At 43.0% G+C, this 17,156-nt stretch overlaps 1 protein-coding gene across 1 annotated transcript; it reads left to right on the forward strand.

Annotated features, from left to right (window-relative positions):
- The first annotated feature begins 154 nt into the window (after positions 1 to 154).
- Positions 155 to 16,551, forward strand: ippk (inositol 1,3,4,5,6-pentakisphosphate 2-kinase). The gene is made up of 14 exons (XM_085776928.1): positions 155 to 394; positions 2,715 to 2,774; positions 6,014 to 6,109; positions 7,460 to 7,526; positions 7,968 to 8,086; positions 8,429 to 8,518; positions 8,854 to 8,912; positions 9,161 to 9,233; positions 11,711 to 11,863; positions 12,024 to 12,144; positions 13,417 to 13,552; positions 13,650 to 13,752; positions 14,998 to 15,089; positions 15,217 to 16,551. The coding sequence occupies exons 1-14, from the start codon at positions 314 to 316 to the stop codon at positions 15,467 to 15,469; spliced, it is 1,503 nt and encodes a 500-aa protein (XP_085633054.1). The 5' UTR covers positions 155 to 313; the 3' UTR covers positions 15,470 to 16,551.
- Positions 16,552 to 17,156: the final 605 nt, after the last annotated feature.

The following is a 17,156-nucleotide window of genomic DNA, read 5'->3' on the forward strand; positions in this document are numbered from 1 at the left end:
TCTCTTAATTAATTACGAATTTACTCGGTTGAATAACGTAATCCATTTTTTTATACTAAGTGTTTTAGTGCTCTAAATTTTAAAACCGTCTAAAACTCAACAGGACTTTTATTTTGAAGCCCTGAGCGGAAGTAGTATTTTGGTAGGCGGCTCGGATGTCCGGGGCCAGGCGGCAGCAGCGGTAGTCCGGGCTGTGGTACGTCTGATTGAAAAACTGCCTGTCGTACCAGTCGGGAGTTACTTGTCTGCCGCCGTGCTGTCGTGTGCCGCTGTCTGGTCGTTACCGGGAGCTCGGCTTGTCGTCGTCGGCGTGATGGAGCTGGACAAAATGGACGAAAACGACTGGAAGTACCACGGAGAAGGAAACAAGAGCCTGGTGGTGTCACACGTACAGGTGAGTCGGCTAAGGCTAACACGGAGAGAGTCACCACATCCAGGGGGACACAAGTGGTCCGAGGCACGCCTTTCTGACACCGAATAAAAGCTCCAGCTCCGCGGTTCTGTCGGTGGAAACTTTGTGACAGATCTCTGGTGAATTTGACTAAAGAGGGAAAAGTCAGCTGCCAGGGTTTTATTTATTTACCGTCGGTACCGTCAGCTGCTGCTGCTGCTGCTGCTGCTGTGTGTCCGCTACTTTAGCACAGCCTGCTAACCAGCGGCAGCCAAGAGTTCATGTTAGTCAACCTCATGAAAAACATTGTCACACGGTAGAAACAGCTCTTAAGAACACACAAATGCTAGGAAATAACCCGTTTATTTACTCCCACGTAGAGTCACACGCTGACCGTGAGGTTTTAACTTATTAGACACAATTTCCCGAGGGGCTAACGGGAGCTATGTAGCCGTTAGCCGGTTCCCCCTCATCCGGGCGAGAGGCGCCGCTCCGGGCTGAAGTCAAGTCTCCTCCGAGGTTACCCCCTCCTCCACCCCCACCTCCTCCTCCTCCTCCTCCTCCTCACAGGTTAGTCTGTGCAGCTGTCAGACGCCGGGCTGACCCGGGCAGGACAGGGAGGTACGCTAACCCGATGATGGGAAAGTCAGAGCCACGGGACCGGTCTGGTCATGTTGTTGTTGAGCAACAGTCGTGAGAGTGACGAGGGCATGGCAGCGCATCAGCGGTGTTGTAACCGGCCGGGCGAAGGACTCAACCATGTAACGGTCACATTATTGTGTTTTAAGGGCCGGGTTTGGTTCAGGTGTTTTGTTTGAGCTGCAACGATTAGTCAATTAGTCTGAAAGATTATAAGCTGTCAATTATTTCCAGAGCTGGTTAATCGTTTCAGACAGTTTCCAAGCTGTGATGCCAAATATTTCCTGGTTCCAGCCTCTGGGAGAGCCAGATGTGATGTGCTGCTTGTAATCATACATGACAGTGAATTGAATATCTTAAAAAGTTTTGGACTGGTGGTTGGACAAAACGAGCATCTTGAACAAATCACCCAAGGCTTGGAGAAAATGTTAGAAAGTAAAAGGTAATGAAGCAGCTATGCTCCACGCTCTCTTCCCATCTCCAAAAAAGGGAAAATGTGGAACTTTATAATGACCAGGTTACTGTGTGTAAACTCTTTGTGTGGTCTCTTGCATAACCTGTTTTTTTTTTTCAACAATCCCGTCCATGTGTACACACTTCAAGCAAACACTACTTTTTTTTTTACTTGACTTCACTTTACTACACCAGTGAATAATTGGGAGATGTCACCCTCTGCATTCTTTCAAACTTCATTGTATTTTCTTCCTCCAAAATTGTAATTATTATACTCTGGCAAAACACTTTTTTGTGGTTGCCATTGTCTATTTATGTGTGAAATTTACAAACCTCAATTATGTCAGGTCTCAGGAGCTGGTTTAAAATCAAACGGGCTAAAGCATATTTGGAGAAGATGAAGAAAGAGTGATGTTAAAATCGCCTAAACAATTGGATTTGTGTGAATACTTTAACCTTGACCCCACTCAGGATCTGATCCTCTCCATCACTGGTCTTTTTCACTTCTTGTGGTTGTGCATTACTCTCAGACCTGAACATTTTTCTGCAACTCACCCATAACCTAAATCACTTCACTGGATGTGCTTGGATACAAAGGAAACAACATGCACCTGTATGAAAAGCCATGAAATATCAGGGCACGTCTGCATAATACATTCCTGCTATAAGGAAAAAACAGATGCTCTTTGGCGGAAATTCATTGAGAACATTTCTTCCTCTTTGGTTGTCTTGGCAGCGCCTTTCCTGGTGCATTGTGCTGATTACAATACAACAGCACCGCGTCGCAGAACGTCGTGATAGAAGTTGGAAATGGCAGAAATTCATGAAGAACCTTGTTTTGTGAAAGCTGGCACGACATCGCATCTTAAATTTCTGTGTTTTCTTGTGGGTGCGATATCATACTGCAGTAATCTCCTGATCTATCTCAAGTACATGGTGTACCCTACTGCTGACAGAAGTAGTCATTGTAGTGTGTACCATGTAGAAAACTTGGTTTGAATGTTTTTTAGACAAACGGAGGCCCTTGTCCTAAGTCAGAGTGACACAAATATTATTAGACCAACAGTGTTTTCAGTCAGATTTTCCCTGACTCACCCCGGCCTGGCAGAATGGGTTTGCTGTTACTGTGGAAAAAATGATCAGTATTCTCAGTTTACCTGAAGTCTCTGCTCAATTGAGTCCCACGTTTTAATGAGACTCCACTGATCTGTTGTCTGTTCTCTTCCTGCAGATTTCTAGAGTTCTTCGTCTGCTCAAGTACCCAGCAGAGGACTCTGAAAACCCACCACAGGTAAATATGAGTCTTGTTTATGTGTTTGTGTTCAGCAACTTTCTCACACACACTACAGACCTGAACTTTCTAGACATTTCCCAAAGGAGCTGCTTTTATGTGTGAATTCATTCAGATTAATTTGAATCTAACGCAAAACTGACTGAACCCTGCAAACGTTAAGTCTGACGTGTGAGTTGTCATCGTCCGGAGAGCTCATAGCGAACTCGGGGTCTTGTTGGTGACATGTCGGTGACATGTCTGTCATTCCTCCTACGCACTCCACCCAGGTGCCACACCTCGCCTGAAATAACTAGACTATTTCCAGTGGGTGAGAACATGACTTATATGGATGACCTCTGGTGGTCTGCTGTGTGTGAAAGGTCAAGTCTGCACAGTATCCACACCTGATTTTTCCCTCAGATATTGTACACATAGGTTTATATGGGAAAACAACTTTTGCATTAACTTAGGCTTATTGATTATGACAGACACAGTGCAAGGTTAATTTTGACTGGCGCTAATTATAAACTTCCTCCAGATGGGCTGTCATTAGTTTGATCATTGATGTTCAGTTTTAGGGCAGTGTCGCGATCAATCCTATCAGAGCTTCTATCAGTCTGCTAAATATTGTTTACATTTTGCCTGTAGCTGTTGTACAGGAAGTATCTGTCCATCAGAGTACCATTTATAGAGTAGCATGAGAGCAGGGAGTTGGTCTGTGTATGCTGTGGTTATGCGGTGTGTGTCTTAACCATGAGGCTACTAGATGGTCCCAACGTGTTGAGAGTCTGACATCTCAATGTTTTTGTACTGCAGTTTATGCAGTTATTTGTTCAGCAGTCCTGTTACAAAGTGACTGAACATTATCACATTATTATCATCTGTGTTTTGTGGCTAACTTGAGTTCACTCATCTTCAACCACTGAACACATCTTCCATCTCATCTCCCTGCCAGGGGCAACTTTTCTTTTTTTTTTTCTTGCCTTCCAGATAAGTTTACAGCATAAAGCTGCTTTTCTTTTTTTTTCTCTTTCTTTCTTCTGTGTATGATTGCGTGGATGCAGCCGTCTTTTGCCGCCGAAACGTTATCTGAATTGTCAATTGGTCAATGAACAGAATTGATCTGGGGTCAGTGTTTATCGGATGTGTACTACCCTGTTTTGACAGGGCAGACTTTATCCAGAGTAATATATGTAATCATACAAATCACACAGTGGTTGTGACTGGGTAAACACTGAATTTAAATAAAAACGACAATAACGGAAACAAAGCAGAGTAAGTTATGTGACCAAAAATGCAAAATATTTTAATTCTGAGCTGTAGAGATGAAGTGTCATACTCTGAATAGCTGAGACTTAAACCATAACATTATGTAACAAATGAAAAAGCCTAAGATGACTTACACAACGTAACAAGTCATAACTGTGTCTTTGTCAAACCATCAAACACCTGCATATGTTTATTTGAGGTACACACCTTTTTATTTAATCAGACAACTCAACCACATCCAACTAAACATGTAACGTCTTCATGGCTGCACACACCGCTCACATGCTGAATGTGAACATTGTGTTGAACTGGTTTCACACTCAGTCACTCAGATGTCAGGACAAGACAAGATTGATGGCCAAAGTGAGAACGAGAACTGTCAGACCTAATGATGACGACTGAGGCTGAGGAGAAAGTTACATAAAGTGTAGGTGAGGTCTAAGCTCTGGCTCATACCTGTTAGCACGGCCGTGGTGGTGCAAACATCATGATAGTGCTGCGAATAGTGTAATGGCTCAGTGCAATAGCACAAGGCTTCCTTTACTAAGAGCCCAGTTCATTGTCAGTGGATCTTACATCCTGGTTGGATTAGAAACCTGAAGGGACAGTTCCTGATCACCGACGCTCCCTTCCCCCAAAATTCAAATCTACTGGTTTTTCGTCTGCTGCAATCACTCAGCGTTTCATTGAGGACTTTGAATTCCAGCACTAACAGACAATGGCTAAATCAGAGTCATGAGTAATGTTTTCCGACATAGCTGAGTGTTATTTTGATATGTTTTATTTGTAGACTCAGAAGCAAAACAAATCAGTATTTACTCTTGTAATAAGTGGGAGGTTATCTTAAACCAGGGCCCACTTCACAAAGCAGCATTAATCTCCTATGGTTTCCTGCTTGTTTTTTTTACTTAATTGCCTGACATGACTTACACACCAAGGTTTCATTATGCAGCACTGAACCTTCACTTGTATGCTTTGGTTAAAAGCATCTGGGAAGTTAGTAAATGGAAATTGCCTCTTTATCAGGCACACCTTGTTAATGCAGTCTGACACAACAGTCCTGCAAGAAACTAGTGGGCATTTTTTATTAAAGCAACTACAAGAACTTTTAACTGTGTATGCAAAGGTCTCTCGTTTCTGCTGATGTCTCTGTATGACCTACAACAGCAAATTAAGCCATCGGTGCGAAGATTACCTATTTATTAATAGTGTAACTCTATACCTTCGGGAAGCAGCGGGTTGGTCCACTGGATGGAACGATTTATGGCATTCAGACTGGAGGTGGCACGCGCCAGCCAGATAAGCGTCTTTACGACAATACGCGCTAGAGCTCATGGGAAATGCAGTCTTCATTCCAGCCAAACACTACCACCTTTGTCCACAGGGGTTGCCAAAGTCAATGCAAAATGAAAGTTCTTTGTAGATGCTTTAAAGCTAAAACTTTGCGCTGCTGTTGAACTGCTGGGAACTTGTTTGTTTTTGTACAAGACCCAACAATTATCACACCATCATTTTTTGGTGAAAATAAAAATGACAAAACAAACGTTCCAGCTAACATTGCAGTTGCATATCCCAATGTCTGTCACACAGTGTTGTGCAGCCCAGGTTCGATAGCATTGATATCAAATTCAGTTTCAAAGCATCATAAAGGTGTCATTGCTAATAGTTTTTTTAGTAGTAGGTTCATGTTCACAACCTGAAGAGACATTTCATTTTCAGATGATTAACTTTAAACATGGCCGTGTTTCTTTGACCCCTTTTCACTCATTAGCTCATTTTATCTGAAGATGATGTCTTTATCCTTTAATCCTGTCTACAAAGCTCTGACTGTTAATGTCGCCATGGAAACACCCGGCTCTGTGAGGCCTGTTACCCACAGTCACATGTTGGTTCCTACTACGTACAGTGAAGACAGATGTTCTCCACTGCTCTATCAAGTCTCAGAGCAGCTTTGTGTTTACCTGTGTGTTTGTGTGTTTGTTCTCCAGACAGCAGAGCAGGCGTTCAGGCAGATCCAGAACATTGTCGACTTCAGCTCCAACGTCATGAGCAGTCTGCTGGGAGAGAAGTTCATCCACAGTGGGGTGAGACACTCTCTGCTGTCACGTCATGTGTTTGTTTTCATTTGTTAATCACTCTTGTCTTTTTGAAGTTAGAGCTTTTTTTCATGCCACACCTCACCTATGATTTTACCCCTTAAAAACACAAAAGACATAAAAACACAAACTACAAAATAAGCAAATTAAGTAAGTTTGAAGCTCAGTAGCTCGTACCAGGGGTTGATTGTCCTTTTTAAGCTGTTTATACAACACCATATCTCGGACCCCTTCTTCTCATACAGGCCTTAGTAGAAAACAACTCTGATAATGTTTAGCTGCCTGTCGCAGTAGTTTTAGAGCTGCTGCCGTCCTCTTCACAGTGCTACAGGCTCCTCAGGCCCACTCAGCTGCTGATCCTGTCTGAGGGTAAATCAAGCTGCTGCTTTTAGTTGACTTTACAGACTCTACAGTGGACAGTGGTTTGCTCGAGACCACGTTAATAGAGGAGCACAGTGATTCAGCTTTGAATAATGTTGTTCGACTTATGATGGGCAGTTAACAAAAATCAAAATGAAAAGCTGAAATACTTTTTCAAAAAATGAAACAAAAACCACAAGCACATGACAAAAAAAAACAAAAGCTGAAATACTATTTCAAAAAATGAAACAAAAACCACAAGCACATGACAAAAAAATTGGAGCGTGTATATGTGTGTGACTCCACAAACAACAGTTTTTCTTTTGAATGGTACAGAAGCTAAAAATGACGAAAAACTCAGGAGTGTTACCCTTGTTGCTGCTACTGTTCCACTTTATCTGGTTTTGTCCAGTTGCTGATAAAACTTTGTGAACTCCGGTGTTGCTGCTATAGATTCTTGAGTCCCAACCAGCGTGACATCTGCAACAAAACCAGTGATTAGGACTAATTTTACCAACAATGTTGAAAATCCAGGGGACTCTTGAAAGCAGAGAGTGTGTGTGTGTGTGTGTGTGTGTGTATATGATTCATTCACAGCCAGGTGGTGAACCAGTTTTCTAGTGACATATTTAGAAAAACGGCGAATTACACTGTTTAAGCCTGGAGGGTTTTAGCAAATAAACAACATTCTCAACATTCTCAGATGGCGACTAATGGAGCTGGAAGTTGGATTTAACAGCTGAGTTTTCCTGACATGATTTAGAGCAGGATCACTAACACGAGGTCTAGTGGATGTAAATGTGGACGCCACTTCAGTCACATAGTAATAAATCTGTCATAAGCACATTATTCAGTGATTTATATTATGGCTACTGCAGTCATTGGTATTTGTCAATAAGCAGGGTATATCAGTGTTTTATTAAAGCTACTGGCAGACATGTTTCCTTCACACACTGACTGACTATTTCCTCTTTTCAGGAAGTTGTCAAACTGCCGCTAGAGTTTGTACGACAGCTGTCAATCAAAGTTCAGCATCAAAGACCAGGTAAGAAAGTTTAAATTAGTTTCTGACATCTGTGAAATGATTAATTTGACACTTTTGCAAATATGTTGAATGGCTTTTTAGTCAAGAATTAGATAAATGGATCAATGCCACTTTCATGGCTATGCGGTAAATATGAAGCTACAACCTGCACATAGTGCTTCACATAAGTAAAATGATTAAAGGTGCCGCCAGAAAAGCAGTGGAGGAAAAACACAAACAAACAATATAATATTGGCAACAGAAGGGTATCAATGGATCACACAGGGCGAGACACAGGTCAGTCCTCAGCTGCCTCTTTAAAGGCTTCAATAGAATCCACAGCGTGTTTGTCTAAAAGAAGAGCGTTTGACCAATAGTCCAGACGTGCTGCTCTCCCAGACATATTGACCTGGAGAGGCAACAAACTCTAACCTTCTTCCTTTGTGTGTCTGTGCGCGCCAGCATGGCGCTGTAATAAAGTGATGGACATCTACAGCGGCTGTGCTCTCTGTCTGCCCAACCTGACATGTCCAGTCCTTCACCAGCCAACACACACTCCTCCACTTTGCATCGAGATCAAGGTACGCGCACACAAACACACACAACTGTGCACTTAACGGGAGGCGGCGATTTCGCTTTCACTAAAAAATCCAGAAACAAACAATTGTATAAATAATTAACATCAGAGACAACATTCATTTTGAAAGTAATGTTCAATCCAGTCACAGCTCAGTGATGAAACTCCACATCTTGCATGTTAAAATGATCCTCTTCCTCCTGATAAGCAGCCACAGCTACAGAAATGTTTCCCTGTAAATGTCATCACCATCTTCCAGAGATACTGAGCTAAAATGAGGAGTCACATGAGCAGGACTGTGTGTGTGTGTTACTCAGCTGCTTTTTTATGTGTGGTGTGTTTTCAGCCTAAATGTGGCTTCCTGCCGTCCTCCAAACATGTCAGCAAAGACATCAAGACCAAAGTGTGCCGCTTCTGCATGCACCAACACTACAAGGTAACTACAAACAAAATAACACAATAATACAGAACAACCACAGTACAACACAAAGACACTCGATCAAAGATCATCTGTGTGGGACAAAAAGCACCACACTGAAGCACCACTGTACAACCTGACCATCTGGTTTTAGCCCCACCAATCCAACAGAGTCGGATGTCTTCCTTTTAGCCGATCCTGTCAAATTTGAGCTGTTATTTGAATGTTTTTGTGCATATTTAATCAGATTATTAGATAAATGTGAGAACTAAAGGAGGCTAGCCTACAACTACAATACAACACAAAACTATTTTTCAACCACAGAACTACAAACTCTGTCTCTCTCTGTCCAGGTGGCCAATGGGAAGTGGAAGAGACGCAGTCTGTACTGTCCTCTGGACCTGTTCTCAGGGTGAGACCACTGCTTCTAATCTTCTCCTTTCTTCTAATGCATGTTGAGTGGTCTGGTGCAGCAGGACATCTTCTAGCTGAGACAACACAGGAGTTAAACACCTTTCACTAGAATGCAAATCAGCACATTGACACTTGTCTTCTCTGCTGCTGCGGGCTCCACAGTGCAGATTGAAGGACTGATAACACAGCTGTGTGACTGTGCTGCTGCAGAACCTGACTTTTCCTGCTCTCTCTTGTGTTGCACAGGAACAGACAGAGAATGCACTTTGCCATCAGACACCTGATAGAGGAACCTCAGAACAACTTTAAAATCTTCAAGGTGAGACGCAACCGCAACCACAACCACACCTCTCTGTATGTGTCATAAATCCAACACTGCACTTTGTGTTGCTTGTGTCAACATCCAGCTCCATTAGCTACAACACAACAACTTCTGCTGGGAGGAATTGGTTCACATTCACAGTTTATCAGTGTCTGATAGATTGATAACATAATCAAGTGCCTAAATGTTTTTGTTTATGTCAAATATGTGGCCAAGAGACAAGAAACATACATATCAGTGTGGTCAAACAATGAGATATATATATATATATATATATATATATCAGAGGTTGCGCTAGACTTTTTCGTCGCCGGTCATTTTGACTGACGGGGTCATAAAAATTCCGTCATAATCTATTTTTACCGGTCACTTAAATTTTTTTAAAATGATAATGCCATATTCAATAGCATTCAATTTTAATTCATGTTTAATTCATATCAAGTCCAAACAAATTGAACAGAGTATGCTCCGGAGCAGAGTCTGCGTCAGAGCACATCTAACCGTGGGTCAGTCAGTGAATGCGGGGGTCACTTTCTGCCACTCAACATCTAAATACAACGTAAATACCTGATGATGACATCAGTTTTCTGTCAACAATCAACATGCTAATCCATGTGTTATACCAAAACATCCAAAGGAGCACGTTTTCACATAGGCACCGCATAGTGCACCGGCGTTAGCTCTCTCTCTCTCTCTCTCTCTCTCTCTCTGTGCCTCTCATTTCTCTTTTACGCAGCACGCACGCACGCAGCCACTGCGCATCACTGAAACAACTGAAGCTATAGACCACACAGCCAGATGCAGCACAAATTCAGACAGGACCAAACCCCACTCAGCTTGAAGTGTTATAAACAATGCCACGGCGGGCAGAATACATTAAAATAAGGCTTAGCGTTACCTTTGGAAGAGTTGTGCGCGGCGAGTGTGTGAAACGGTGATGTCCTGCCCCCACCGCTCTACCTGTACCGAGACACACCGCTCTACCTGTACCGAGACACACCGCTCTACCTGTACCGAGACACACCGCTGTGTAGCTACAGCTACGTAACTTAACAACAGCTGACTACTGTCGGCCCCTCGGACACTGCAGCTGAATCTCGCCCGTTAAATCATTATCGACCGTCATATTTGCACTGACACGACTCCCATCAACATTTAATCCACTTGAAGGAGTTTGAATACTGCGGGAAGCTTTCTGTCTTCTTCTCTGTTGTTGGTGTTTATGTGTGGCAACGCTGCAGCGCCACACACGCTCCACACAGGCCTGGGGTATGTACTACAGCGTTCTACTGAGCGCACCAGCCAGCTGTGAGTTTATTTTTTTATTTTTTTAAATCTAATTCTCAACATAGTGACTTCGTGACATTGTATATGTTATATATCGTTATCCACTGCTCCATTTATTGATTATCCGCCGGCTTCATTGTAAACAAATGCACATGGCCAGACGGCCATGGCTGTGAATTGCAATCTGTCAAAATGACGGATGGCCTCAAAATCTTTCCGTCACCGTTTTAAAAAAACGGTCAATGACGGAAAATATCCGGTTAACGCGACCCCTGATATATATATATATATATATATATACACATTATATTGCTTGTGTGTTTATTTTTCAGCCACAGTTTGTAACATCCTCTGCTCTCAGGAGTAAAAAAAAGTAAATGTTGTTCATAAAATGTGCTGTCGGTTATTTGAATGCTGCACTGTATGAAAACGGTGCTGAAGGAGACTGTTGTTGATGATTGTACAAAGAAACCTGTGATGAGCTGACATAGATGAAAAACAGTGGTAAAGTAGCGTTCAGAGCAGCCTGAGCTGCTTTGTCTGACGGGCTTGACTTTCACATATGTGAAGCTCATTGTTTTACTCATGACATCCAACATGACAGAACCCTTTAAGGTTTTTAATTACGTAAATTCCCCTGTTGTTTTACTGTTTGGGGTGGGAAGGTCCCCTTGCTTTACAAGAGATCAACTCTCTGTCAAATTGCTGTCTGACTTTGATCATTGTGGTAATTCTGGTTGTTCAGAGTGGGTGTTTTCAAATATGTGAGATTTCTCTGAACAATTGACGCATCCAACAAAACCAAAGCAGATGAAAAAAAAAGAAAAAAAGAGCATCTCTGAGCAGAGTGGTCAAACAATGATATGAGCAAAAAGCCTAAACTCAAAAGGGCTGCAGCGTTACGGTGCACTGAGGTAATATTTATGACAGTGTGAAGGTATGAGGAGTATTTCTATGACTGTGAGATGGAGAGTTTGAGCCAAGACTAAACCAGATTTATCTGCACTTCTTCTGTGTTTTGTTAAACCCTCCGGTTCCTGCCTCTTCACACTGTTTCAGAACCAAGTGTTTAGAAAAATAAATAAATCCACCAATGTTAGATAATTATCCTTTGAGGTTTGATGATGTCACCTTTCACGGCCGACACCCACGCTGAGCACCACAGTGAGACCTGTCTGTGTTTTCAGGGTGGTCAGTGTATTTACAGCAGCAAGGAGGGGAGCGACGACTCGTTGGACCTGAATTCTCTGCTGCATCATCTCAGACCGTACTTCATGTACGGAAACAACAGAATTAACAGTCACATGACCGGCAAAGCTGTCCTCAATGACTTCATTCAGGTATGTCCACATAACACTCCAACATGCACAGGTAGATACTGTGCAACATTGTTCTGTGGAGCAGTTCAGCTCGTGTTGCAGTTTCCGTGTTGCAGTGGATGTTAACAGTCTCTGTACTGAATGTGTCAGACACACACTTTGATCAAATGTCTCTGTGCAGGTCCTTGTGAATGCACTGCTGAGCGGTGGAGGAGGAGATGGAGGGCTGGTGACGGACAGACGAGGAGAGGGGCGGAGCTTCTGTGAAGCCAGTCTTTTCAACAAAGAGAGGATTCGCCACGGTCAGAACCCACTAGTGTACCAGGCCATTCTCCTTGAGTCCAGTCAGGTCATTCAGTCCAGTTATAAACTCTGCTCAGCTGCAGCTGAAACTCCGTCATGTGCAACTCACTAGTCAAATCACTTGTTTATATAACAAATCACAATCTGGCCTCAGTCTGTACAGCATACAACACTCTCTGTCCTTAAGCCCTCGGATCAGACGAGGAAAAACTCGGAAAAAAGAGGTTGAAACCTAAAAAAGAAAGAGAAGGAATGTGTCCTCTGTCCTGGACAGAGTAGAGCATGTTGGAGATTTACAGTCACACAGAATAAATCAAGATACTGCTTAATTACAATTATCAGACAGAATTATCAAAAATGTATCACCCCTATTAAAGCTGTCCCAATGAATCAGTTGATCGACAGGAAATTAATCAACAATTATTTAAAAAAGAAAAATCTGTTAAAATCATCTTGGTTGGTCTATTCTCTCTGATTTTTCTCGACAAAACATGAGTTGGTTGAGAAAACAAATGTTAGTTTGCAGCTCAAATTTCCTAGAGTTAGTGTAGTGGGTTTTTTTTACACTCCTGGTGTTTGGAGCTGGCAACAGCTGCGCCATCTGAACAGTTTCTCATATTTGGTTGAAACAGTCACTTGGACTCAAGGAGAAGGTCAAAGGTCATTCTGAATTTCATATGCCAATTGTCATGCAATTTTAAACAAATAGTAGCCTACTATTATACTTGGTTTCATCCTATTATCCTACTGTAGGATAATAGGATGAAACCAAGTGATTTAACACCCAAAAGGTTGAAAGCCACTTCACTGTGACAATGGTCATAATGTTCTGTAAGCAGACTTACGGCCATTAATCAAGTAGTATCTGAGGAACTGGAGGTTGGGACCATATTTCCTGCAACCTTGGCCTGTTTGTGGCCAACGACCGTGAGGCAGCAGTTCTGGTTTTGCTGGTGTGATCAGTCCAACAGATCAGGCTGCTGCCAGTTTGTGTCTTTCCTCTCTGACAAAGAGTTTTCTTGTGCGGCAGCCTCCTTCATAAGTTTGTGGTTTGACAAAAGCACATGACTCTATTCAGCACAAACATTTTGCTCATGACTCAAGAATCTGATTATGTAAATCAGTGAAACTCAAAAGTGGACTGAAAACATTTGTGCATGTTATCGAGACATCTGATACTGAACAGTGTTTTGTCCAGAATCTGAACTGAAGCCATTTGATGAGAAGAGAAATTCTGACTCGTGTGTGTGTGTGTTTGTGTGTGCGTGCAGGCTCTCAGGGTTTACCCAGCGACACCGTTTTGTTCAGGATTCTTCAGACTCAGATGTTGGACACGCTGGATATTGAAGGACTTCATCCTTTGTACCGCCGAGTGGAGCAACACCTGCAGGACTTCCCCAAGGAGAGGTAGCACTCAGTTTACAAACACACCAGAACAAAACTGTGCAGATTGATCTCAGTGATCATCCGGTCTCTGACCTCACTTCCCGTCTGTGTCTGTCAGAAGCCACCTGCAGATAGACGGGCCATACAACGAGGCCTTCCTGGAGAAGCTGCAGAAATGTCCGTCAGAGGACGACGGCTCCGTGGAGTACGCTGTCGCCAAGGTGAGGCTGGTTTGAAAATTTCCCCCAATTTAATCCAGTGACACAGAACCGGAAACTGTGTCTAGTCCAAGTTTCCTGCCGTAACATCTCTCCCACAGTATCGGCTGAATATCTGCTGGAACATTTCAACTCTGCTCAAATCATCAGCACAAACACTCGCTGCTTTTCCACCCACCTGTTTTTATCTGAGCATAAAAAAGTGGAGAGTTTTTCACTTGGCTGCAGGAGAAGAGTTGATGTCTTGATAAATGCACAAGACACATTCCTCACATTAATTCTAAGACTAAGCTATTATAATACTTTAACATAATTACTTAGTGCCCATAATTTATCACAATTAAGTGCAATTTTGTTATACGTTCCAAACCTTAAAGGGATATTTTCCAAATCTTCATTACTGGCCAAAGTGTTGCTCTATGCAAATTTTCCACTGGTTCCATTAACTACAAATGGTGACAGATATTGTCCAGATACCCTCAGTGGCCTCACTGCATTCGACAGTGATGCATTAAAGACTTTGACTAGTGCTGTTTTTCCATTTAACATTTTGTGCCTTCAAAACAAGGCCACAATGTAATTAAAAAGACTCTAGTTTGTAGGTAATAGGTGTGATTACAGTCACACCTGTTGCTTCAACTATTTATTTAGAACATGAGGCATGTAGTTGGATCTGGTGGGAAAAAATCTGAACCTGGTTCAAAAATCTTTGTGAATAAAACTTGGGGCTTTCAAACAACATGTTTTTTGTTGTTGAGTCTAGTTCTGTGCTACTGCTCTCGGTTAATGTGGAAAACTAGCACCACCAGCTGTTGATCCCAACAAACCAACTCCTAATGTAAGCCTAATGGTGGATGGATGGAAAATCACATTAATTAGTATTTTCTTTTGCTGCGAACCCAGTGACTGAGCTGCAGGAAAGAAAAAAGGCTGTGCCTCTGAAAATGAGACAAAGACTGTGTCCATAACAACTTTCTTAGAGAAGGACAAGTATGTGGCCTGTAGAGAACTGCTGGAGCAAACATCCTGCCAGTTTTGGGCAGTGGCTCAATACAGCAACGAGTCCTGAATATTCTCTGGTCTGATGTTGCAGCTCGTCTCCTGCAGACGTCACCATCTGGAGTCTGTTTGTTTGTTTGTGAATCGGTCATTGAATGAGGCTCTGAAAACACAGGTCACACTAACAAGGAGCCGACCATGTCTACAGATGTTGGTGGCACATCTAATTGCTGCATGTTTTCGCTTCAGGTTCATCAGTACCGTGCCGCCATGACAGCCAAGGACTGCTCCATCATGGTTGCCCTGGTGCCCAGCTCTGAGAAAGAGGAGGATGATGAAGGGTAAGAGTTTAGTTCTTGATGGTGATGATCAGTCAGAATGAGGAGGACCAACAAAGTTCACTTTCTACAGACAGAGACAGATGTTCAGGTGAATTAAAAACTCCTACTCCTCCTCCTCCTCCTGCAGTCTGTCCAGTCAGAGGCGGCTCAGAGACTTCCTCTCCTCCAGACCTCCTGCTTTCTCCTACTCGGTCTCCATCTTGGATCTGGACCCCAAGCCGTTCGAAAGCATCCCCCGCCAGCTGTGCCTGGACCAGAAGATCGTCTCCTGCTACCTGAGGACTGGTGGTGCCTTGCCAAAGGGCTCTCTGCCTCCGCTGCAGGGCATCTTCTCAGCTGCAGAGAGGGAGGACTGCACGCTGCTCTTCCACCCCGTGTGAACGCCCTCAGCAGAGCCGGGCGGCCCCGAGGACGAGGACTAACCGATACCACGCCGATGCCTCAAGCAAAGAGGAGGGGACGCCGTGTTGATCCCAGAGGTCTCGGATCACTTCAGACCAGAGCTGCTTATTCACTGCAGCACTTTCCCCCTCCTCCTCCTCCTCACTCAGCTCATATCGACAGGTATCATCCTCTGGTTCCTGCTACAGCTGCTGCTAGGCAAAAATAAAATCTCCAGGAGGTCGCCACTAAGTCACCAGACGTTCAAACGACTTCCAGGTTATTTTTGTTACTGATTCTAGAGCTTTTGTGACATCATGGCAGCCCGACTTCTCGCTCCCGTTCTCCGGAGGTGAAATCTTATCTCACCTGTTTGTTCTGTCGCCATGCGTATTTATTAGAGAATTTAATTTGCAGGGAGCGTTGCTCTTTCCTCTGGTCACAGACATGGGGATTAAAGGATCGACTCCTTGTAGATACGCTGCAACAGGTTTATCTGGCTGTAATAATTTTCACCTGGTCATTCCTACCATGAAGAGATCCCTTCATAATGCACTTTCAGTAAAGGTGGGAGACAAAATCCAAAAATGTTCCACATGTGAAATGAACACAAGGCTTCAGCAGTCAGTGTAAGTCACACATTTAAACCTGTTTTCTTTTTGAAGTCCTCGTCTCTTTAGTTCAAAAGTCAGCTTCACTGAGCTGCAGTAAAACAGAGGATTTAGTGTTTAGAATAATATAAACTTACAAGTCTGATCCTCAGTATTTCTTACACTCATTCTGACTCTGATGATTATTTTCTGTAACCTTCCACAGTTACATTTGTTTAGTATGAATCTGTGCCCTGTAAGTGTTTCCTTTGCTGTGGAGGGAAAGAGGGAACTTATTACTAAAAAGAATTAAATTTAACAAGATGTCCTCAAATGTGTGTGTGGAGCTGAAGCCTCATCTAAACTCTGGAGTGAAATCTAACACAGAATGAGGACTGTGGACTTTGTCCCGCATCAAGACCAGGTCTCTTTATGGACAGGATGAACAGGGTGGATGATTACAGCTAGAGAAACAAACTGTCTCTGTGTTCACACTTAGCGTTCATATTAGACAGACAGACTCCTGATGAGGAATGATGCGGTAGTTGGTGGCAACAGTCTCTGACTCTTGTTCACCATGGCAACGCTTTTTACAAGCAGACTAAAAGAAGTGATGGAGAGAAAAAAACGGCTGCCGGGCTGTGACGTGCCGTATGTATGATGTCATTTCCTGAATGTACGGAGGGAAGGTGGTGGGAGTAGGATGTCTATCCAGGTTGTCCGTTGATGCATCGCTACGGTAACAGGAGCACTGGTTATCAAGTTATTACCAGACAGTCTCAGCAACTGGATGAGATGGTTGTTGTGCCTGTAATTTGATGTCAGAGGTTTTCAGTCCAACTCATCATACTGATCAACTCGCAATTAACAAGAATAAAGGCTGTAATGATTAGTTGATCGGCAGGAAATTAAGCGGCGACAATTTTTATGATCTAATAATCGTTTCATTTTTTCTACTAAAAATGTGTTGGTTTGAGTTTTTCCTCGTCACATTTGACGGCTTGTTAAATCTTTTAGTTTGTGGACAGAAAACTGAAGGGCTCCAAGAAAATGTGTGTGGACCGTTGATAGAGGGAAAAGTCGGTGCCATTAAAGG

Source organism: Trachurus japonicus, chromosome 5, assembly GCF_045865225.1.
Source record: "Trachurus japonicus isolate A0001 chromosome 5, Traja_1.0".
In the NCBI taxonomy this organism is placed as follows: domain Eukaryota; kingdom Metazoa; phylum Chordata; class Actinopteri; order Carangiformes; family Carangidae; genus Trachurus; species Trachurus japonicus.